The sequence below is a fragment of the Mus pahari genome, chromosome 10 (genome assembly GCF_900095145.1).
Source record: "Mus pahari chromosome 10, PAHARI_EIJ_v1.1, whole genome shotgun sequence".
NCBI classification, from domain to species: Eukaryota; Metazoa; Chordata; class Mammalia; order Rodentia; family Muridae; genus Mus; species Mus pahari.
The window spans coordinates 115,762,168-115,785,102 of NC_034599.1; the positions used below are offsets into that span (position 1 = coordinate 115,762,168).

General features: G+C 41.1%; 2 protein-coding genes across 4 annotated transcripts in view; both read left to right on the plus strand.

Moving 5' to 3' along the window:
* Kif15 (kinesin family member 15) overlaps window positions 1-20,065 on the plus strand; it is a 69,408-nt gene extending 49,343 nt beyond the window's left edge. The window contains exons 21-35 of the mRNA XM_021207851.2: window positions 157-163; window positions 406-491; window positions 1,740-1,809; window positions 2,765-2,851; window positions 4,295-4,399; window positions 5,311-5,433; window positions 8,742-8,888; window positions 10,758-10,859; window positions 11,204-11,368; window positions 13,196-13,305; window positions 15,620-15,695; window positions 16,153-16,190; window positions 19,096-19,261; window positions 19,438-19,569; window positions 19,930-20,065. Coding sequence (XP_021063510.1) covers window positions 157-163; window positions 406-491; window positions 1,740-1,809; window positions 2,765-2,851; window positions 4,295-4,399; window positions 5,311-5,433; window positions 8,742-8,888; window positions 10,758-10,859; window positions 11,204-11,368; window positions 13,196-13,305; window positions 15,620-15,695; window positions 16,153-16,190; window positions 19,096-19,261; window positions 19,438-19,569; window positions 19,930-19,992 — 1,477 coding nt within the window. The 3' untranslated portion in view covers window positions 19,993-20,065. The remainder of the gene's footprint in view (window positions 1-156; window positions 164-405; window positions 492-1,739; window positions 1,810-2,764; window positions 2,852-4,294; window positions 4,400-5,310; window positions 5,434-8,741; window positions 8,889-10,757; window positions 10,860-11,203; window positions 11,369-13,195; window positions 13,306-15,619; window positions 15,696-16,152; window positions 16,191-19,095; window positions 19,262-19,437; window positions 19,570-19,929) is intronic.
* A 2,559-nt stretch (window positions 20,066-22,624) lies between these two features.
* Window positions 22,625-22,935, plus strand: part of LOC110328005 (transmembrane protein 42) — a 53,113-nt gene continuing 52,802 nt past the window's right edge. For all 3 annotated transcript variants that reach the window (XM_029542757.1, XM_029542758.1, XM_021207711.2), the window contains exon 1: window positions 22,625-22,859. In XM_029542757.1, coding sequence (XP_029398617.1) covers window positions 22,668-22,859 — 192 coding nt within the window. In that variant the 5' untranslated portion in view covers window positions 22,625-22,667. The remainder of the gene's footprint in view (window positions 22,860-22,935) is intronic.

A 22,935-nucleotide genomic window follows, 5' to 3' on the forward strand; every position in this document is an offset into this window, starting at 1 on the left:
TGAGTGAGTGTATCCTGGGTCTTTGCAGCTGGTGAGTGAGTGTATCCTGGGTCTTTGCAGCTGGTGAGTGAGTGTATCCTGGGTCTTTGCAGCTGGTGAGTGAGTGTATCCTGGGTCTTTGTAGCTGGTGAGTGAGTGTATCCTGGGTCTTTGTAGCTTGTGGGTGATTGTATCCTGGGTCTTTGCAGCTGGTGAGTGAGTGTATCCTGGGTCTTTGTTTCCTGTCCTGTTCTCTGATTTCCTGTACCAACCGTGGTGAATAGTGTTATGGCTGGTGAACGTATCCTAAATCTGTGCTTCCTGTTCTGGTCTCTGATTTCCTGGACCAACCACAGTTCTTGGTATGTTTTAACTGCCTGATACTCATAACTGTCACATCACACCTAATGCATGGTTGTCTTTTAGAATTTGGTGGAGCTTTTTGAAGCAGAAAAAGAACGCAACAACAAATTGTCATTACAATTTGAAGAAGATAAAGAAAATAGCTCTAAGTGAGTGCTGTTAATTCTTCCTATTCATTAGAATATTATTCAATACTCATCCTTTATCTTGCTTTGGGAACTTTAGGGTCCTGTTTGTCTAGTGCAGGCTAGCCTTAACCCTGCCTTCCTCCTGTTTGGGTCCCATGTGCTAGGAACATAGGCATGCTCCACTGTGCACAGCTTTTAACTTTGCATTCATTAACACCTTAGTTATTTTCAATTTGGAGAGTTCTTTTCATTTAGGGGTTAACTCCGTGATATAGCACTTTCTTATTTGACTTGAGACCCTGACTTAAATCCCAGCACCACACTTTTTTTTTAAAAAAAGGAATTCCTTTCCTTTAAAGCATTCCAAAGTGAACAGCGAATTTTGTAAGAGTAGCTGTGAAGAAGGAAATACAAGTTAGGAATATAACTAATTATTCTTTGTTATTGTTGGTTTGGAGGAGTGTTTGGTTGGCTGGCTGGCTGGTTGGTTTGCTTTTGGTATACTTTTGTTTTGTTTTGTTTTGTTTTGTTTAGAGACAGTATCTTACTATGTGATCCTGGCTGACCTAGAACTAATAGAGATACACCTGCCTGCCTCTGCTTCCTGAATGCTAAGATTAGTGTTTACCACCTCACCAGGCTACTGACTATCCTTTTATTATTGGAGTACAGGGGGTGACTTTATTTCTGTCTTCTATCAATCTTTTTCTATTCCTTTTCCCCCAGACTCTCATTGTCTTATTCCTGTCTCTCTCAGTGAGTCTCTGTCAGTAGTGTCATGATCACACTAGGAGGAATAATTGTGTTTTAGTCACTATTTACAGCATTCTTTTGTGATTGTTCTTGGCCCTGGTTCACTGTGTTGAAGGGAAAGCCTGCCACTTCTTGAGATATAGAGAGTTAACATTTAGTCATGTCCAGTGAGCCAGGGCCAGTGCTGTGAGTCTGTGCTGTGGGTGCAGGAGTATAGAGTGAGGCAATGAATGAGGCATCCCTGTCTGTAGTCACGGGCTTTACCTTCCAGTTCAGATGGATGTGATAAATATGTGTGCTGTGTGCTAGGTTATCAAATGCCAAACCCTAGAGAAAAAATGAAAGAGTTGTGGTATGAAAATAATTCCTCATTAAATAGTTGTGAACAAATATATTCAACTTTTTGATCTCCATGGGAATATGCTAACCTAGGATTTGCCTAATAGACTTTACTGAATGACATTTAATTTGAGTCTGCATGTTCATTTCATGATTTCACTCATTCTTTTTTTCCAGAGAAATCTTAAAGGTTCTTGAAACTGTACGTCAGGAAAAACAGAAAGAGATGGCCAAGTGTGAAAAGCAGGTCAGCTTCTTATCCTGAATATAGAATTTGAAATTTGTAACTTTTATTCCTGAAGTCCAGAAAAGAAAGTGACATGGCTCTACAGTGTTAGAAATCACTAATAAAAGGCTTGCTGTTGTTGCTGCTGCTGCTGTGCTGCTGCTGGGGTTCTAACTTAGGGTTCCTTCCACTGAAGTACGTCCTGGGTCCTGTTTGTTTGTTAGTTTACTGTTGAGACAGGGTCTCTTTGTGTAATCCTGGCTGGCCTGGAGCTTGCTATGTAGACCAGAGGTCTCCAGCTCTCAGGGTGCTGGGATTACAGGCATGTGCCTCTAGACCTGGCCACCCTTGATATTTTGAGGCAGGGTCACACTAGAGCTGCCCTGGAATTTACCCGGTAGCCCAAACTTTCGCAGAACTTAAGAGCCTCCAGGCCCTGCCTTCCAAATGCTAGGATAACATCTAACTAGTTCTGTTTTCTGTTCTTTTAGTTTAGTTTTGTTTTGTTTGTTTTTGTTTTGTTTTGTTTGAAACTTGGTTTCTCTATGTAGCTTTGGCTATCCTGGAACTTACTCTGTAGGCCAGTCTGGCCTCCAACTCAGAGACCCAACTGTTCTGCCTCCTAAGTGCTGGGATTAAAGTTGGGTGCCACCACTCCCATTCCCTGGCTTGAATTTTTATTGCTCTCTCTCTCTCTCTCTCTCTCTCTCTCTCTCTCTCTCTCTCGCTCGCGCTCGCTCTCGCTCTTGCTCTCGCTCTCGCTCTCTCTGTGTGTGTGTTCGTTCGTGTTCTGGCTCTATTATTTTTTTACTATTTTCTATTTCCTAGGTGGCTGTAATGATATGTACTGGTGCTCAGTTGATTGAAACTTCAAAACTCACTGTCCTTCAGGCACTGTTAGGGTAGACTAATGTGCTGTGCAGTTATCAGCTTGGTTTTTGTTGTTTTTAATGTGACTATTTACTTTTCACCATAGATGGAAAAAGTACAGAAACTAGAAGAAAGCTTGCTTGCTACTGAAAATGTTATCAGCTCTCTGGAAAAGTCTAGAGCGTCTGACAAGGTAGGTAGAGTTTTCAGTGTTACTCTTTTGTATTTTGTTTCTTTATTTTTGTTGTGGTATCTATTTAGTATTAGATCTATGATTTCTCTATATAGCCTGAGCTGGCTTTGAAATCACAATCCTTTTACCCAAGCTTCTGAGACACAGGTATATGTCATTTTACCTGCTTTACATCTTCTTTATAATGCCACTTAGGCATTCCTGTCTTCTGTACCATCTCTGTCCTGCAGGATGACTTACAAACTGTCTGGCCCATGTGCATTTAGGTCCTTTAAGGGTGCTGGAGAATGGGAAATTCAATTAGGTAATTTGTTTCTTAACCTCAACCACAAACTACTCTTTAAAAAAAAAAGAAAAAGTTTTATTTTATGTGTATGAGTACTAGAAAAGGGCATCAATTCCAGTATAGACGGTTGTGAGCCACCATGTGGTTGCTGGGAATTTAACTCAGGACCTCTGGAAGAGGCAGTCAATGCTCTTAACCGCTGAGCCATCTCTCCAGCCCCTTAAACCTACTCTTCTCTATTTTTTATTCATTTGTTTTGAGACATGGTCTCGCTATGTGTACTGAATGGCTTGGAACTTACTATGTAGATCATACTGGCCTCAAACTCAGAATACCTGTCTTTGCCCCCAGCACTGAGAGGAAAGGCGTGTGCTGCCACATCCACCTTTACTCTGTTCCTTTACACGACTTATGTAACATGTGTTGGTTGTTTCAACTAGACTGCTATTACTTTGACCCTATTTTACTGACTGTAAGTTCATCATGTACAGTCTCAAGTCCTTACTATTGACTTTGCCAGAATAATAAAAGTGACTTGTCTTTCCAAATATAAAAATGGTCTAACCCTGTCATAGAAGCACTTAGGATACTGAGGCACGAATCTCATTAGTTAAGAGGCCAGCCTGTGCTATATAGAGATATAAAACCTGAGCTAGCCTGAGCTACATAGTGAAACCCTATCTCCAGGGGGGAAAATTGTAAAAGGTGGAATGTCACATAATATTTGCTAAAGTAAATTGACTTTTTTTATTACGACTAGTTAACAGAAGTAGTTTATGTGTTAGCTACTTTTCTTACTGATGTGACCAAATACCCTGAAAAAAAATTTTTTTAGCAGGAAAGATTTATTCTGACTCATGAGAAGCAAGGCATGGCTCCATGTTATAAGGAGCTCTATGGCTGTTCATTGCAAAATACCTAATTGGACGCCCAGGGAGCTTGTGTAGCACTTGGAGGTGCCTATAACCCTTGTACCCACTTCCTCCAACTTCCACCTCCCAGTGGTCCACGAGCCCCCAAACACCACCAGCTTCTGGGAGTCAGTGTTCTAATGTAAGAGTCTAAGAAACATTTTATTGAAACTGCAACAGTTCGTCTTTTAAAATAATCTTCATAATGTTACTGGATTTGCAGATAAATGTTTTTGTCCTTGTCAGGAACTTGTCACCAACCTCATGATCCAAATCCAGGAGTTAAGAGCATCAACTAGTGAAAAATCAGAAACCATAGACACCCTGAAACAAGAACTTCAAGACATAAGTGTAAGTTCTGTCACAGGATGCTGAGCTTAAGCAGGGCACGATTCACAGGCTCTTTGGGGATCTGTTAGCCACCCCAACAGGTAAGAAGGTTGTTGCAGTAAGTTCCACTGTGGAAGTTAACACCCAGAGGGTTTCTGAGATGTGCAGTGTGCACATTTCTGGACAAGAGCATTTCTGTGCCAGGTCTTTTTGACCTGGAATAGTGTTCTCTGCACCATTCTGCAACCACTGATTAGAAATAAACTATCAGTTAAGGCTAAAGAGGGCTCCTTATTTGACTCAAGAAAAAAAAAAAAATACATGTCTTAGTTAAATTTGCAGATATTTATTACATGGAATTGTGTCTCTGATCTGAGACTCAGGATCATTTTCTGAAGTAGCAGTTGTTGAGCATTGATGTTTTCCCTTTGCTTGGGCCAGGTAAAGGTTTTTGTCTGCATTAGTTCTGCTCTGAAGGGGCTTGCTTCAATCCGTATTTATCTTCACAGGCAGACTCTGATGAGGTGACAGAGCCAGATGGCGTTCTCTAACCTGTGGGTCGGTCCTGTTGTTCTTCGCCATGTGCGCTGCTTTTACTCCTTCCCTAGCAAGGGCTTGTGGGGCTGCGGAGGTGGCTTGGTGGTTAGAGCAGTTGCTACTCTTCCAAGGACCTGATGCATCCCCCACACTGGACATCTCATAACCACGTGTCACTCCAGCTGCGTGCATGCGCGCACACACACACACATAAACACAAATAATAAAACTCAAAAATAAACAAACCAAACAACAGCCACCACCACACGGTGTTACTGAATTAGCTTGTTAATATGGTGCTCTCCTTGAAACTAAGATACTTCTAAGTTGCTTTGGTGTACAGATGAGCAGAACTCTAGCGGAAAGCTCTTGTGCTGTGACTTTATTTTCTGCAGTGCAAATACAATGCTGCTGTGACTGACAAAGAAGAGAGTAAGGAGTTGATCAGGAGACAGGAAGTGGATATCCTGGAACTGAAAGAAACTCTTAGACTGAGAATCCTCTCAGAGGACATCGAGGTAGGTGTTAACGTGGTACCTTCTTTTTCTTTATTTCTCTCTCTCTCTCTCTCTCTCTCTCTCTCTCTCTCTCTCTCTCTCTCTCTCTCTCTCTCTCTGTTTCTTTCTCTCTCTCTCTCTCTCTCTCTCTCTCTCTCTCTCTCTCTCTCTCTCTCTCCCTTTTTTCTCTTTGAGACAGGATCTCATGCAGATCTTGAACTCACATAATTCCTCTGCCTCTTTTTCAAAGGATGACTCAGAGGGTAAAGTTACTTCCTCTGAAGTTGACCATCTTATTTGAATCCTCAAAACCTACATGGTAGAAGGAAGAACTGTTTTATTGTTGAAAAATCAACAGTAAAAATTGTTAAGTCCTATTCACAAAAATAAAATATATCAGAGTCTTAAGGAGAAAATTTATCAAGTATTATTAGGCTGTCAGAGAGATTCCAAGTGATGTAAAAGAAAACTTGAAAAGGAAAGTACAAAATTACTGTAGACACAAAAATTCATGTATTCCAATTCAAATTGCAAGTTTTAAAAGTTGATGAGGGCCGGTGAGATGGCTCAGTGGGTAAGAGCACCCGACTGCTCTTCCAGAGGTCCTGAGTTCAAATCCCAGCAACCACATGGTGGCTCACAACCATCCTTAACGAGATCTGATGCCCTCTTCTGGAGTGTCTGAAGACAGCTACAGTGTACTTACATATAATAAATTAATAAATAAATAAATAAAATTAAAAGATGATGAGATCTGGGCATGGAGGCACTTGCCTTTAATTCCACTATTTGGGAGGCCAAAGCAAGTCTACATAGGAAGGTCCATGTCAGCCAGAGTTACCCAGTGAGACCTGTCTTAAAAGGAAGGAACAAAGAGGGAAAGGGCGAATCTAGGTATAAACATAAAGTACACAAACACACACACAAACAGAAAACTTCAAGTCATCCGGGTGTGATGGCTTTTATCTCACCACTTGGGAGGCAGAGACAAGTGGATCTCTGTGAGTTCGAGGCCAGCATGGACCCATGACCCTGTTATACAGAGAAACCCTGTTTTGGAAAACAAACGTGTGTGTGTGTGTGTGTGTGTGTGTGTGTGTGTGTGTGTGTGTAGGTACATGTGGAGGCCAGAGGTCAAGGTTTCATTTTTCAGGCACCATCAAAATCCTAGTTTTTGAGATAAATCCTTCCTTCCTGTGATTTGGAACTCACTGATTAGGCTAGAGTATTCAGCCTGTGAACCCCGAGCATCCTGGCTCTCCCTCCGAAGTGCTCTGTTTGTAGGCATGCCAGTATGCCCAGCCCTTACATGAGTGTTGAGAGTCTCTGTTTGTAGGCATGCCAGTATACCCAGCCCTTACATGAGTGTTGAGAGCTGCACTCCAGTCTTCATGACTACACTAGTTTCCTTTCTATTGCTGTGACAAAACACTGATTGAAAATAACTTGGAAAGTTTCTTTCTGTCTTACACTTCCAGATCACACTCCATTATTGAGAGAAGTCAGGGCAGAATCCAGAGCAGAAACCATAGAGGAGCACTGCATGATCGCTCAGTCCCTGCTAACTCACAGGCTTCTGATTAACTCTACCATACCTAGAGATAGTGCTACCTACAGGCCAGTCAAATCCAGGCCATTCAATTGAGGCTTTCCTCTCAGGTGACTCTGTTGTATCAAGTTAACAAGATAACTAGGATACGTGGCAGGATTTTATTGACCGAGTATCTTTCCAGTACCTCAGGCACTTATTTATTTATTTTATTTATGTGGGTTTTGTTTTGCTGTTTATATTTGTGTGGGGTGTATGCAGTACTCTTAGAGGCCAGAAGAGGGCTTTGGATCTTCTGGAGCTGGGTTTAAGGTAGATAAGGGATGTCCAATGTGCATGCTGGGAACCAAACTTCAGTCCTCTGCAACAGCACTTTATTAACAGCTGATTATATCTCCAGCCCTCAGACCATCTTTTTAAGACAGTGTGCACATGTCCATATGGGAAGGGAGGATGAGCAGATTCTGCTCTGTTGTGGTCACCAGAGTATTCCTATGCTATGTAAGTAGGGATTACATATGCAGCCATTAGGAATTCTCTGCCACTTTGTACCACCTTATTTTCTGAGGTTTCAGTAGCCAGTGCCATGATGAGCTGTTATAGCTCTTCCCTGAGTACCTAGGCTAGACATATCTTTAACAGCTATTTACCTTCTAAGCTATAAAAACCAGAGTCAAACTAAGGATATAGTTCTGTAGATAAAGTGCTTGCTGTATAAGCATGGCGAATGATAATAAAGATTCCTAACATTACCTCTGACATCTGTTCATGTCACATAGGTATGTACACACACACACACACACACACACACACACACACACACAGAGGCATGTGTGCAAAATATCTTAATCATGTAAGCCCATGAAACTCAACTAATGAGACATTAAGATCTGCTTCTTAAGGGTTCTCATGGAAAGATGAGTTCTGAAATCCTGATTGAGAAGAGAGTACTACCTAACCTCAAACAGGAAACTGAATCTACCAACATCACACCTAGGCCTGTTTACATACATGTCACTACCTAACCTCAAACAGGCAATTGAATCTACCGACAACACACCTAGGCCTGTTTACATACATGTCACTACCTAACCTCAAACAGGCAATTGAATCTACNCTAACCTCAAACAGGCAATTGAATCTACCGACAACACACCTAGGCCTGTTTACATACATGTCACTACCTAACCTCAAACAGGCAATTGAATCTACTGACAACACACCTAGGCCTGTTTACATACATGTCAGCTGGGAGGGGTGTCTTGGAATGGTTTACCAAAGGAAAAAACTTTTTTTTAACATTTTTTTTTAAAGATTTATTTATTTTATTCATATGAGTACACTGTTGCTGTCTTCAGACACACCAGAAGAGGGCATTGGATCCTATGACAGATGGCTGGGAGCCACCATGTGGTTGCTGGGAATTGAACTCAGGACATCTGGAAGAGCAGTCAGTGCTCTTTTTTTTTTGTTTGTTTGTTTGTTTGAGACAGGGTTTCTCTGTATAGTCCTGGCTGTCCTGGAACTCACTCTGTAGACCAGGCTGACCTCGAACTCAGAAATCCGCCTGCTTCGGCCTCCCAAGTGCTGGGATTAAAGACATGCACCACCACGCCCAGCTCACAATCGGTGCTCTTAACCACTAAGCCATTTTTGGAGCCCAGGAAAAAACTTTTTAAATATTTAAATATTTCCTTTCCTTTATAGGAATATAGTAATGACTTGTGAACTGAATGGCATAGTTAAGAAATATTTTCTTTGGGACATTATTCCCTAACAGAGGGATATGCTTTGTGAAGATCTGGCCCATGCCACTGAACAACTGAACATGCTCACAGAGGCTTCAAAAAAGCACTCTGGACTACTGCAGTCTGCTCAAGAAGAGCTGAACAGGAAGGAGGCACTGATCCAGGAACTTCAGCACAAGGTAAGTGGCACTCAGACACCAGCAATGAGTAGCATGGTACTGACTTTCCTGCTTTGACAAAGTTCTCTATTATAGACATGGAACAAATGGATCAATTAGGGGTTTGGGCATTCAACTATGGACTGCAAAATTGGGTTTCCACATGTGAGTCTCACCTTAGCCACTTCCTCTTTGTCCTGGGTCCTTTACACATTGACAACATTGTCTGCAGCAAGGTTATAGCTGAAAACAATAAGATATTAAGACAAAACTATAACATTCTTCAAACTAATGAGTTTTGCACACATACATATATAACATTTAAGAAACTTTTTTTTTTGCTGTTGTTTTAGATAGGGTTTCACTATTTATTGTATGTTGGCTTTGAGCTCATAATTCTCTTGCTTCCACCTCTCAGAGGACTAAGAGTGCAGATACATGTCTTTATACCCAGAATAAAACAATTTTGCATTGACAGATAATTGGATACACTTATGAGGTTCACATTGATAGCTTTTGCTGGAATGGGTTGAGACAATCTTGTTATGTAGCCCTTGCCCTGGCTTGCTTGGTACTCAGTAGGTAGCCCAGGCTAGCCTGGTCCTCTAGAATTCAGGTTGTCCTCAAACTCATGGTAACCCTTCTACTTCAGCCTCTAAAATCTGAGATTATAGTCATGGGGGCTCCTTACCTGCCACAATGTGTTGCTACAATATGTGTTTATCTGTGATATATATAATATATATAATATATATATATATTATATATATAATGATTAAATCAAGTTGGTTAATATATCCATGATCTACCATATGATTTTGTGATACAGTTTCAAATCTATTGTTGTTGTCATTTTGAACTATACTTTATTACTTTATATATTATTTTTGCTTATGCTCAAAATATATTGCATTAGATCTCAAAAACTTGCTTTTGTTTGAACCCTGTTCTTCTGTCAGAAGTGTTCTGACATCTCCCATCCAGGACTCTTCAACTCCCCAGTCTCTGGTAACCACTCTTCTACATAACAGCTCTGAGCTAGGCTGTTGTGGATTCCACATAGAAGCAACATCCTTTTCTTTCTTCACTTGGGTTCTATCAATTATGTGGCATCTTCTAGGTCCATTGTTGCTTGTCTCTCAGTCTGGCCAGTGTCCATTGACCTCGGTGTTACTTGTTTTGTGCATTTGCTGGTGGATACTTAGGGTTGCTATGTTCTTTGGCTATTGTGAATAAAGCTATGGTTAAAATAGGAATGTGGCCCTCTCTTCAAGTGTTGTCACAGACTGGGGAGATGGTTCAGTGGATAAAGCAGTTGCCAGGCAAGTATTTTTGATTTGCAGAACTCACATAATAGCCAGGTAGGCATGGTGGCCCACTTGTAATCCCAGCATGCAGTAGGTAAAACCAGTGACTACTCTCCTGAGCACAATGACTAGCTGAAGCAGTGAACTGAGAAACTGCCTCAGCAGCAGTTGGCCGCCACAGATCATATACATACATATACATTCAGTCTGACACATGTGAGCCTGTATACATGTGAACACTCATACATGCATGCACACATACCCCACAACACACACACACACACACACAAAATTTCATTTTCTTCAGATATAAACCAGAACTGAAATTGCTGGCCACATGGGGAGTTCTAGTTTGTTTTAAGGATGACCTTCCCCATTCTCCATGAGTTTGTGGTGATTGGCATCCCAGGGTCCGTGTAGTCTCTGCGTATCCTCATTGGAACATCTCTTTCATCTTAACAAGGGCGTCACACTGTAAGATTGCTTTGCTTTTCTCTGATGTTGGCAGTGGTGAAGCTTGTCTTTTCTAACTGGACTGTATGTTCTAAGTTATTTTCTAAACTATAACCTGTTATCTGCCCAGTTAAACCAAGAGAAAGAGGAAGTGGAGCAGAAGAAGAGTGAGTACAGCTTGAAGATGAGGCAGCTGGAGCACGTGATGGGTTCTGCTACCGAATATCCACAGGTACTTTCGAAAAACTGCATTTCAGAATAATCAATTTTACAAATGAGGAAAAAATTGTAAATAATGGGGGTTTTTGTTTGTTTGTTTTGTTGTTGTATTTTGTTATTTTAAAGGAAAAGCTCTGCATTAGTGCCCCTGTCTGCTTTCTACTTACTAAAGTCTTGTTTTACTTGGATAAGAATGAAAATAATAAGCTAAATGACCTTTATCAGCATGCACTGTACTCAAGAGGCTTGGCATATACATGAAAATGCATATTTTATCTGTTAAGTGTATAGACTGAAAATGAAATCTTCATAGCATCATGTAATCAAGCATTTGGATGAAGTGAGGTTTTATTTCAGAGTCCCAAAACACCACCCCATTTTCAAGCTCATTTGGCAAAGCTCTTGGAAACACAAGAACAAGAGATAGAAGATGGAAGAGCCTCTAAGACTTCTTTGCAACACCTTGTAACAAAGCTAAATGAAGATAGAGAAGTCAAAAATGCTGAAATTCTCAGAATGAAGGTACATGACTTTTTTTTTTCAGTGAACTTTATTTTAAAAGGCAACAGCTTCCTCCTAGCTGCTGCTGATCCAAATTCAAAAGGCAGACTGTATTGTAGATAAAGAAGTCTTCCTTCAACCCCTGACCCCTTGCAGTCTAGTTTGTTGTCCCTGGGAGCTCCCAGTTTCTCTTTCCTTCCTTTTTAAAGTGTTTCAGTGTATACTGATATACTTTACTAAAGTCTATAACCCTCTCCCTGCCTGGTACAGGAGGTTTACACAAAGGTTATATAGTTTCCACAAACCACATGTCATGGGCAGTGGAAGAAGAGGCCTGATTCCTTGATTTTCACCTCATAGTGCTGTCCAATATCTGCATCCTTGCCAGCTTAATAGCTACAATGTATTATCTCAGCACAGTTTGAATGTGTGCATATGTTATATGATTGGGCATGCATGTGCTTGTGGAGGCCAGAGGTCAACATTGCATGTATTTATCATTTTCCACCTTACTTTTTAAGGAGGATCTCAGAACGGGCACTATACTGACTGAGTTGTCTTCTTAGGCCTTCAGTGTGGTTTGAAATTTAACTCTTATTCTGTCTTTTCTCCTCTCCTCTTCTGCCCTTTTCCTTGTCTTTTGTGACTGTGTGAGGGTCTGTATATGATGTAATGTTTGGTATGTGTGTGTGTGTGTGTGTGTGTGTGTGTATGTGTGTGTTCATTATATGACTGGGCACACATATACCACAGAATGCATATGGAAGTTGAAGGACAACCACAGGTGTCAGCCTTCATCTTCTTTTTTTTGTTTGTTTGTTTTTGGTTTTTGGTTTTTTGAGACAGGGTTTCTCTGTGTAGTCTTGTCTCTCCTGGAACTCATTCTGTAGACCAGGCTGGCCTCAAACTCAGAAATTCGCCTGCCTCTGCCTCCCAAGTGCTGGGATTAAAGGCGTGTGCCACCATGCCCGGCAGCCTTCATCTTCTATTTTGTTTGCTGCTGTGTGTGCCAGAGATTGGCCGATCCAAAACTTACAGAGATTCTATTCCCCACAACCCCTGTAAAGAGAATAAGAATTATAGACATGCGCCCAGGTTTCCGTGGATTCAAGAGACTCAAGCTCAGGTCCTCACACTTAGTGGGCAAGTGTTTGACCCAGTGAGCCTTTCCCCAGCTGCCTTGACCTTACTGAGACAGAGTCTCACTGTATAGCTGTGTAGGCCAGATGGGCTCTGAACTCATGGTCCGTCTTCCCTCAGCCTCCTGAGTGCTGGGTTGACATGGTTATGCCTCCATGCCTGGCTATAAAGTGAGGATCTAATTTAAGTGTGCATTTTGGCATCAATTTTTAATCTTTAGCTCAGTTGGCATGTATTAAATAGAATCAAAAGTTGAGAGCAGTTACCAGAGATATTGTATCAGTTTTTTCTCTTAGAGGAGCTTAGCTGTTATGTTACATTAATAAACTCTTTAAGACACTGAACATGCTTGTGAGTCACAGTTCTAAGACTTGTAAGTGCTTGTCACAAACTGTTTAATCCAATAATACCTGTTGCTTAAAGAGGAATGTAAAAAGGAATATTTGGATCACAACCTTTTCTTTGGGCGAGTTGGGGAGTGACACATGGTCTCAATTCATAGCCCTGGCTGTCCTGGAACTCCGTGTAGTCCAGGGTGACCTCAAACTCACAGTGGTGCTTGCCTCTGTCTCCTGTATGGAACCAAAGGTGTGTGCCACTGCACCCAGCTTCAGGCACAATCTTGAGAAGCAAAATAACACCCAGTCTAATGTGTCTTCTGAAAAACAAACAAACAAACAAAAAAACAGTTATTTTGTGTATTCTCAGGATCAATTGTGTGAAATGGAAAATCTACGCCTGGAGTCTCAGCAATTAAGAGAGAAAAACTGGCTCCTGCAAAGTCAGCTGGATGATGTGAAAAGGCAGAAGGAGAGTGGGTCAGTAAGAGCCAAAAGTCCTCCACCTGGACTTGACTACCTGCATGGCCTTCACTGAGTGAGGCTGAAGCGAACTTTACCAGACATAGGACATCCCCATGACCTGAGAAGTGCTTGGTTGATCATGAGGTTGTGGGCTTTTTCTAGCATTGCAGGATAAGACATTTGTCACCTATCAGCTCAGTGAACTAAGCATTTGGAATATATTTAGAAGATGTGAAATTTTTTTAAATTTTTTTATTATATAAATGCATTTTATACATCAAACATTAATAACATTGAGTATTTTGAGAATCAAATACTACTTTAAAAATTTGTTCAACTTTTATATTCATACTCTCTCATATACTAAAAATATCATTAATGAACATTTAATACTATCTATAACTAAGGATCCTATATCTAATTTTGAAAACTAAATTGTTTCAAAACATACAAAATATTCTTTGGGAATTAAGCATAGTAAAATGGTATAAAATATTAAAAATAAATCATTAAGAAATATATTCAAAAGCCCTTATATGGTACCATCTGACATAGTGAGAGAGTATTAAAAACGCATTATATATCTGTATACATTGTCTAACTATACATTTATTTAAAAAAGATTATCAGTGTTTCTAGGAGAGAAATTATTTTATGAGTAAGTATATTTTAAAAATTTCAAAACAGCAAAAACTCTTTGAAGTCAAACATTAAGAAAGTGCTAATTTTAAGCACGGGGAGAAAAATTAATATTTCTATGATGTTTATAGAACATGATTTTAATATTTTCAACTGTTAATATCCGACAAACAGAATAATTATTTTAAGATATTTCATTGTCATGTCTCCCTTTTCACTAATGATTTTATTAATTTGGGTACTGTCTCTGTGCCCTCTGGTTAGTCTGGCTAAGGAACTCTGTTACAGGGTCGCAGCTTTAGGAAGGTTGAGAAGCGCTGCTCCAGGTGCTCCTGATATCCTATTTCCCATGAGCTCCACACCTTGCCGTTCTTATGAAGAGCTATATAACTTTCCCAAGTCATTTCAATTTAAAGTACTTTATTTCACTTCTTTTCAGGTTTCTACAAACTATAACCCAATCTAGTTCACAGGCCATTCTTAAATAACATTCTGTTGGTGCATAGTTACCTTCCAGTTTTTTGTTTTGTCTTGTTTTTTTGTTTTTTCTTTTGAGACTGTCTCACTGTGTAGCCTTGGCTGGTCTAAACCTAGTTATGTAGACCAAGCTGGCCTCAAACTCAGAGATATACATGCCTCTCCCTCCAGAGTGCTGGAATCAACATTGTATGTTACCAAGCCTTTCTGTCACCATGCTGAATGGTTGTAATGTTATATGACTACCAAGCTCTAAAATATTGTCTAGATCTTATTTTATGTATATAGGTGTTTTGTCCATATGTGTATCTGTAACAATGTGTCCCTGGTACCTGGGGTGGTCATAAGACAGTTACAAGTGGTTATATGCCGCCATATAGATGTTGGGAATCAAACCCTAGTCCTCCGGAAGAACAGCAAGTACTTTGGACTGCTGAGCCATCTTTCCAGCCTTATTGTCTGGATCTTGACTATATATTTTTTTTACCTCTAAATATGGATCATTGCACACACTGCACTCCTTTCCTTGACCCTGGTTGACTCTGACATCGAGTCTCATTGTCAGTTGACAAGGCTACCTTTGTGAAAGAAGAGAGAAGCCCTGCTGTGCTGTGACCACATAAAAGATTCCTGTCAAACCTCACATCACTCAGGCAGGTTTGACAGTGAAGTCTTGCTGGCCCACTGAACTACATTTACTTTCCCAACCCAGGCAGCCTTGCAGAGATGCATGCGCAATCCAGACTGTAGTCCCTTTGTTTGTTTCTGAAGCATTTATTTTCTGTGAAGGGAGTCCCTGGTGTTTGTATACATGTGAAGCCAGAGTTGTCATCAGAAACTGCAACCTGTCTGGAAAAGCCAAGATAGGGAAGAATCAGGTCCCAAGAGGCCAGACTATCAGAAGACCCTCCTGTGGTTTCTGATAGTCTGCCTTTGTTTAGTCACAATTGATCTTCAGGTTGCCACTCTTAGCTAAGTTTCTTCAGTAACTTCCACCAAGCTTTGGTTGGATTTCTGCACTGTACTCTTCTTGCTTTTATGGTGGTAAGAATCAGTCTTACCACTATAAAATCCTATTTATTCCATGTGTGGGCACACTGATTATCTGTATTCATCACAAGCGTTAGCTGTGCTGTAGGTACATATAGTAAATGTTAATTAATTCTTGAATATATTTGATGATGTTTCCCTATCTACTCACTAATCTATACAGTGATCAGAGTCATCCAGACAGTCAACAGCTGAAGAATGAACATGAAGAGGAGATTATCAAAGAAAGGCTTGCTAAGGTATGGCTTTTTTTTTTTTTAATTACACAAAGTTCTTCTGTGAGTATTGCTTTTATAAATAACATTAATGGTTATTTATTCTAGAAACCATATATTAATATATAACTGAGAAGTAAAGGTGTATCTGACTGTAACCCCAGTACTTGGGAGCCTGGGACAGAACAGTTACCAGGGTCTGTGGTCGAACCATTGACAGAAAGAAGATGTCTTGTCTCTGCTTCTGTAGGAAGCATTTTGTTTCGCACATACAGTTAAGCACTTAGGAGTCTAGTGTCTTCTGGGCACCATGCTGGAATGCTTGTGAACCAGTGGCCTTCTGTGTATACATTTGGGACTCTGGAAGTGGACATTGATTTGATTAGCACAAAGGAAAATGGACTTGTTCCTCTCATCTTTTTTAAAAAAATAAGGATATTAAAGAACATAACCATCCTTTCTGTTTTCCTTTTTATTATAGAATAAACTTATTGAAGAGATGCTGAAAATGAAAACAAAGTAAGTATGCTATTTTATGGTTCAAATCCTTTTAAAAATATTTCTAAACTTTATTATGGGGGAGTATATGCATGCCATGCCAAGCGTGTGGAGGTCTGAGGACTAATGTGAGAGTTGGCTCTCTTCTTCCACCATGGGTTGTAGGTGTCAAACTCAGGTAGGTCATCAGGCTCGTGCAGCAAGGGTTTTACCTGCAGAGCTAACTTGCCAGACCTGGTTCGTTTGTTTGTTCTTTCTTTTTTAAATTTCATGTATATGGGTGTTTTGCTTTGCCTGTATATATGTTTGTGTACTATATATGTGCATGGTACCTACAGAGGCCAGAAGAAGTCATCAGATCCCTCTGAAACTGGAGTTACAGAGTTATGAACTCTTTGAGGGTGGAATTCTCCTCTAAAGGGAAAATACATCCATAAAATAACTTTTTTCATTCTGTGGTATATGTGAGTATAATTGATGTTTATCAAAGTCTTTTTTAATATTTTTAAATTTTTATTTATGTGCATGTGTCTATTTATGGGTATGCACACATGCATGCAAGTGTCTGCAGAAGCCAAAAAGAGGACATCAGAGCCCCTCCAGCTGGTCAGGCAGTTGTGACCTGCCCTTTATGGGTGCTTAGAATTATAACTACTCAGCCATCCCTCTAGCATCAAAATTATTTTTCTTGATGCCACTTTCTCAACAGGGGTTTTAAGTAAAGCCACTTAAACAAACAAACCAACCAAAAGCACATGGGCAATCTCAAGTTAATTATCGCACATGGGCAATCGTAAGTTAATTATCAAGTTACTGTGCTGTGAGGTTTTCTCCTCAAGGACAAGAAGAGCGGTTTAATGCTTCCAGCTAGTGGTGGCTAAGCTGACATAGAGGATGGTGAACTATCCAGCTAGTTTGCAGAACTGCAGCAAATTTTGATATATCCTTTGAGACCTTGTAGCATGGTATGTGGTGGCAGAAGTCCTTGGTGATATGTGGTCTTTGAAGCACGAAGAGCTTACACTGCACTGTGGGCATACATACAGCACATTTTCCTAAATGCTGTAGTAACTAGATATCAAACTGCAGTAGCATAAGCAGGAAGTACTTAATTTCATATGATAGGGGACTTAGTATACCATCAGGAACTGAGATTCACCAGTATTCTGCTTTTGGGGTGTTTGGCTACATTATGCCCACTACAGTTCCAGCATCACATATCCACAGGATGGTGGCAGCAGTCGCTGCTGGTGCTTTTCTTCTTTTCTTTTTTCTTTTTTTTTTTTTTTTTTAGAGAGATTTATTTATTTATTATATGTAAGTACACTGTAGCTGTCTTCAGACACTCCAGAAGAGGATGGTTATGAGCCACCATGTGGTTGCTGGGATTTGAACTCCGGACCTTCGGAAGAGCAGTCGGGTGCTGTTACCCACTGAGCCATCTCACCAGCCCTTCTTTTCTTTTTTCAAGGTCTCATTTTGTAGCCCTGGAGTTCTAGCTAGCCTAAAATTATTATGTAGACCAGACATCCTCAGGGCTTAGAAAGCCAGTATCCAGCAAGGAACAGGTAGAACTCACAGTGCTCATGCTCAGCTAATGACAGACGTCAACCACTTCTGCAAAGTAGATGAGCTCATGTTCTTTTTTGCTATATCAGATTGAATTTCATAAACAAGAAGCCAAATGTCTTCATTTCTTTCTTACTGCTTCAATACAATACTGACCAAAAGAAAAAAAAAATGAAGCTTTTATGTTGATTTACAGTTCCAGTTGATATATAGCCAATAATGGTGGCAGATCAGTGAGAAAACAGAAGTATGACTGGGCAATAAAAATTGATGGTGCATACCTTTAATCCCAGTGCTCAGAATACAGAGGCAGGTGAATCTTTTGAGTTCAAGGCTATTCTTGTTTACATAGTAAATTCCAGGACAGCCAGGGCTACACAGAGAAAACCCTGTCTCAGACATCATTTAACCTCAAGTCATGGGCCCCAGAGTTAAATACTTTCTCCGGAAAGTTTCTACTTCTAAAGGTTCCACAATCTTCCAAAATAGAGACAGCTAGGAACCAAGTGAAAACACATGAGCCCAAGGGAACTTTTCATCTTCAAGCCATAACACCTGACCCACAGTAAGGTAGGCAGAGACAGCATCTGAACGTTTTATCCCACCAAATCGGACGTGGAACACTCCCTGCATTATCTCCATGGGTACCTCTGAGCCTGCTCTGGAAACACATCCCCTAGACTGAGCTGGCCTGTGTGGAGATCCTGAGCACCACCTCATCTTGGCAGTCAGTGTTACATTCTGTATGCATTGTGAGTAGTTTCCAATGGAAATCTTATCAAACTGAAACAGTTTTATAAAATGGATAAAATCCTACATTTTTCATTGAGTTATATACAATGGGTAAAGTGCACACCCCTGAGGAAAGGAATAATGTTCCATTGTCTGAGGACTAGGTTTTTAAAGCAGAAATGATAACGATATTCTGAAATCAGACACAATAAAGTCTACAGACTGTAACGATACCTCTGTCTCCACTTGGACAAGCTATGTTTTATACTAAATTTTTATGAGGTTAGCCTGGGCTACACAAGAGCCTGGCTCCAAATAAATACATAAAATGGTTTTATGAGTTTTTCTCAGGATGGGAGTCTTGACCTAACAAAGCAACCGTATCTGATATTCAGCACACTTTCTCTTCCGTGTTCAGGGGACGCTGAGGGCCTGGGCCATGTCAGAAGTGTTCTGTCACCTAGGTTCACCCCAGTTCTAGCTTATCTTCTGCCAGCGGCACAGGAGACCTGAAGATCAGCGATACTTTCAAATCAAAATTCTGTACTTAGAAGAAAAGACCTAGTTTGAATCCTGCTTTATAATTCTATTTCCTTGAAATACCATAAACTGATGCTTATTCCAGTCTAGAAGAAGTCCAGAGTGCACTTCACAGCAAGGAGAAGGTCTGCCACAGAATGAGCGAGGAAATTGAGCGAACCAGAACTTTGGAGTCTAGAGCATTTCAGGAAAAGGAACAACTGCGGTCAAAGTTGGAAGAAATGTATGAAGAAAGAGAAAGAACTTTCCAGGTGTGTTGGGTTTTCCATGCTATGTAGAAATACTTAAGTAGAATAAGCAAAAACCAAATCTCTGGTTCAGTTTCTCTAGTGTGCAGAGATATATGGCCACAGAAGCTTGACCACCTCTTGATTGGTGCTCTTGGAAAGAGATACATAATGTGATCTTCCCATCCTTGGATTGACAGGAAATGGAAATGCTGAAAAAGCAACTAGAGTTTCTTGCTGAGGAAAATGGAAAATTAGTAGGTCATCAAAACCTACATCAGAAGATTCAATATGTAGTACGACTGAAGAAGGAAAATATTAGGCTTACTGAGGTAAAACTGAAACTATTCTAAATAAATGGTGGTTTTAAAGAGATTTTAGTAAAGAAAATTGGTCACTGCTATTTCACTTTGGGTTGAGACAGGGTCACACTCTGAAATCCAGTTTGAAACAGAACTCTCACAGCAGTCCTCTTGTCTCAGCCTTCCCGGGGGGGGGTGTGTGTGTGTGTGTGTTATAAGTGTGTGTAAGCCGCCCAATAATACTGGTAATTCAGGTTAAGTTCTCATAGATGCCAGATATTTAATATTAATTTATAAACATTGTAGCTTAATTTGAATATATACTTAATAAGAAAACAGCTTCTCCTATAGTAATTAGATACTTAATTTCCTTTTTTTTTTAAATTACAGGAGACAGAAAAGTTGCGTGCTGAAAATGTATTTTTGAAAGAAAAAAAAAAAAAGGAATTCTAAGGATCCCAGCTATCTTCATACACATCACTTTGTTTAGATTGATTCTTTAAAAGTGAGATTGTATTTGCTCACATGGTAGAACTAAACTCAAAGACCTTAATTATGAAACATGGTGCGTACTAATCCTGAGTATTCTGATGGATATTCTGCATGCAAACCCAGCAGACTGTTAAGTAACAATGCATTCCAAGTCACGTGTAAACTCTGGAAGACCCTTAAAATAAAAGTCTGTAGCTGAGGTCTCTGGTGAATTCTGGTCAGGTCCTTTTCTTCTTAGATTCACCTTTGATAAACTCGCTGTGAATCCGATGGCTATTTTGTACTGAACTTGTTCATAGAGATTTGTTTATTTTGTAACTGTTATGGCCATTTTCTACATGTCCAGTTTTTCAAATAAAATCTTTTTTAAAAGCAATGTGTATAAATATTATGCCTTTGTGTATGTACATGTACCACGTGTGTGCCTAGTATCCTTTGAGGTCAGAAGAGGGTGTCACATCTCCTAAAATTAGTTATTGGTGGTTGTGAGCCACCATTCGGGTAGAGAACCAAACCCAGGCCCTCTGCAAGAACAAGTGCTCTTAATCTCTTAGCTAACTCTCCAGCCCTAGTTTTGAGGGCCATAGTAACCAAAACTATAGGAGAAGCAGGGTCTCATGTAATCCAGGTTGGCTTTTAAACTCCCTTAAGCTCCTGATCCCCCCCCCCCTGCCTCTGCCTCCAAAGTCCTAGGATTTTAGTTGCACACCGTCACACCCATGCTAATCAGGTTCTGACATGGATACACAAATAATACCCTAAATCAACCCCCTAACTTTCCTTGGCTTAAATCACTAATTTTGGAAGTCATATAGCTAGACAGTACACTGTTGCCCACTTTTCCTCTACAGAGCATGCATAAGATGTGTGAATAGTTGTCTACCTTACTCTGCCAGAACATGAAGGCCGTTTCTGCTAAGAGCACTCTATTACCTTTCTAATCCCTGGGATGAAGTCTTTGACAGATGCAGCTTAGATTTGTTTTAGCTTCTCCTATCAGTTGTTGCCACACACTATTGCCACTACTAAGTGGAATAGTACAATGAGTACCCTTGAGTCTCAATTTCCTTATCTGCAAAATGGAGTGGTTTATACCACATAGGACTAATTGGGATAATCTGTGCTTTTTATTTAAAATTTAATTTTATGTATTATGTGTTTCTGCGTTCAGGTATATATATGTACATGAGGATAGGTGCCTTTGGAGGCCAGAAAAGAATACTGGATCCCCTGGAGGTATGAGGTTGGGAGGCACTTGTGGGAAGGTTTCAAGCTGCCTAAATGCTAAGCAATCTCTCCAGCTCCAGTAATCCATCCTTTAATTTCAGCCACAATACCACCTGCATGAGAAGCATGTAAGAATGTCCATGAAAAAGCTCTTTAACAGGGAATAAAGTGTTTTCTTCCAAGTCCCATACATATAAGTATTATTTGTATTTTATATATCAACAAATCAAGTTTTGCTGTGTAGCCCTGGCTATGTAGAGCTATTTAGAGCAGGCTGTTCTCGATCTCAGAGATCCACTTGCCTCCAGAGATCCAACCACCACACTTAGCTCACTTTATACACTTCTACAGCCCTCTTTTAAGGAAATGTATCCCTAACATATATCCATACACGCTGCCATTGACTGAATTCAGGATTTTTCATGTATTATGGAAGCACTGAGCCAACCCTCCTTTATTTATTTTTTTTAAAAATCTTTTTGAGGTAGTCTCAAAAAGTCCTTGGCTTGCTTAGTACCTCTCTGTTGGTCAGGCTGGCCTCAAACTCAGTAATTCTGCCTCAGCCTCAGAAGTGCTAGGATTACAGGTGTGTGCCACCATGCCTGGCTGCCAGCCCTCTTAAGCGAGACAGTGTCTCCCTAAGTTCCTTAGGATGACCATTAACTTGCAATCTTAACTGCCTCAGCATCCTGAGTATCTGGAATTACCAACAGTAGATGACATTTTACGGTTTGTTTGGGTTTTTTTTTTACTTGTTTTTTCAATTTTTTGTTGTTTTCAATTACACAAACTTAGAAGTGACTGTGCTTCTGATGATCCAGGCAGAATAACAAACGTTATTCTCGTAGCAGTTTTACCAAACAACGTCCTGTCTCAAGCGGCCGGTCTCCAGATCCATCGTCCCCTGCATCCACAAGGGACCAGAGGTGCTTTGAAGGTGCGGATTGGCTTCAAGATTAGCATTTTGGGTGCGCATCCATGCCAAGTGGCAGATAACCGAGCTACAGACCTCCCCGTCTTCGCAGTAGCAGGTTCCCCTTGACTGCAGGGCTCTTACAGAAACAGGGTTACTTCCGCCGCAGGTTCTCCTCTGAGATAAAACTCCCCTCCTCCCCAAGTTCATGTCAGCAGATTCCTCTCTCACAGTAGGTACCTCTCGGTAGCACGTTCCCTTCAGGGGCGCATGGTCCTCGCTACCAGATTCCCATCCCCCAGGTTCGCCTGAGCCGCAGGCTCTCCTTAGTCGCGGGTTTGCGTACGCTGCAGGGTATCGGCTCCAGATTCCTTTCATTTGTAGGCTCGGCTGGGCTCCGGACTCCCCACTGCAGCAGATTCGCCTCACTCGCCTGGCTCCGCCCTAGCCGGGCTCACGGCGGGTGGCGGCGTGCGTGGCAGTCGGCCGTGGCCTCATGGCGGCCGGTCCGCAGTCCTCGGGTGCCGCCGTGTCTGCGGCCGCTTACCCCGACTCACCCGTGGAGTTACCGGCTCGCCTACAGAAAGGCGCGATGCGGCGCCGCTTCTGGGGCGTGTTCAACTGTATGTGCGCCGGGGCGTTCGGGGCTGTGGCCGCCGCCGCCGCCAAGCTGGCCTTCGGGAGCCAGGTGCGGCCCGGGGCGACACGCGGGGGCGGGGCGGGGCTGGGGGCGGCTTAACCTGGGTTCCCGCCTGCGCCCGTGG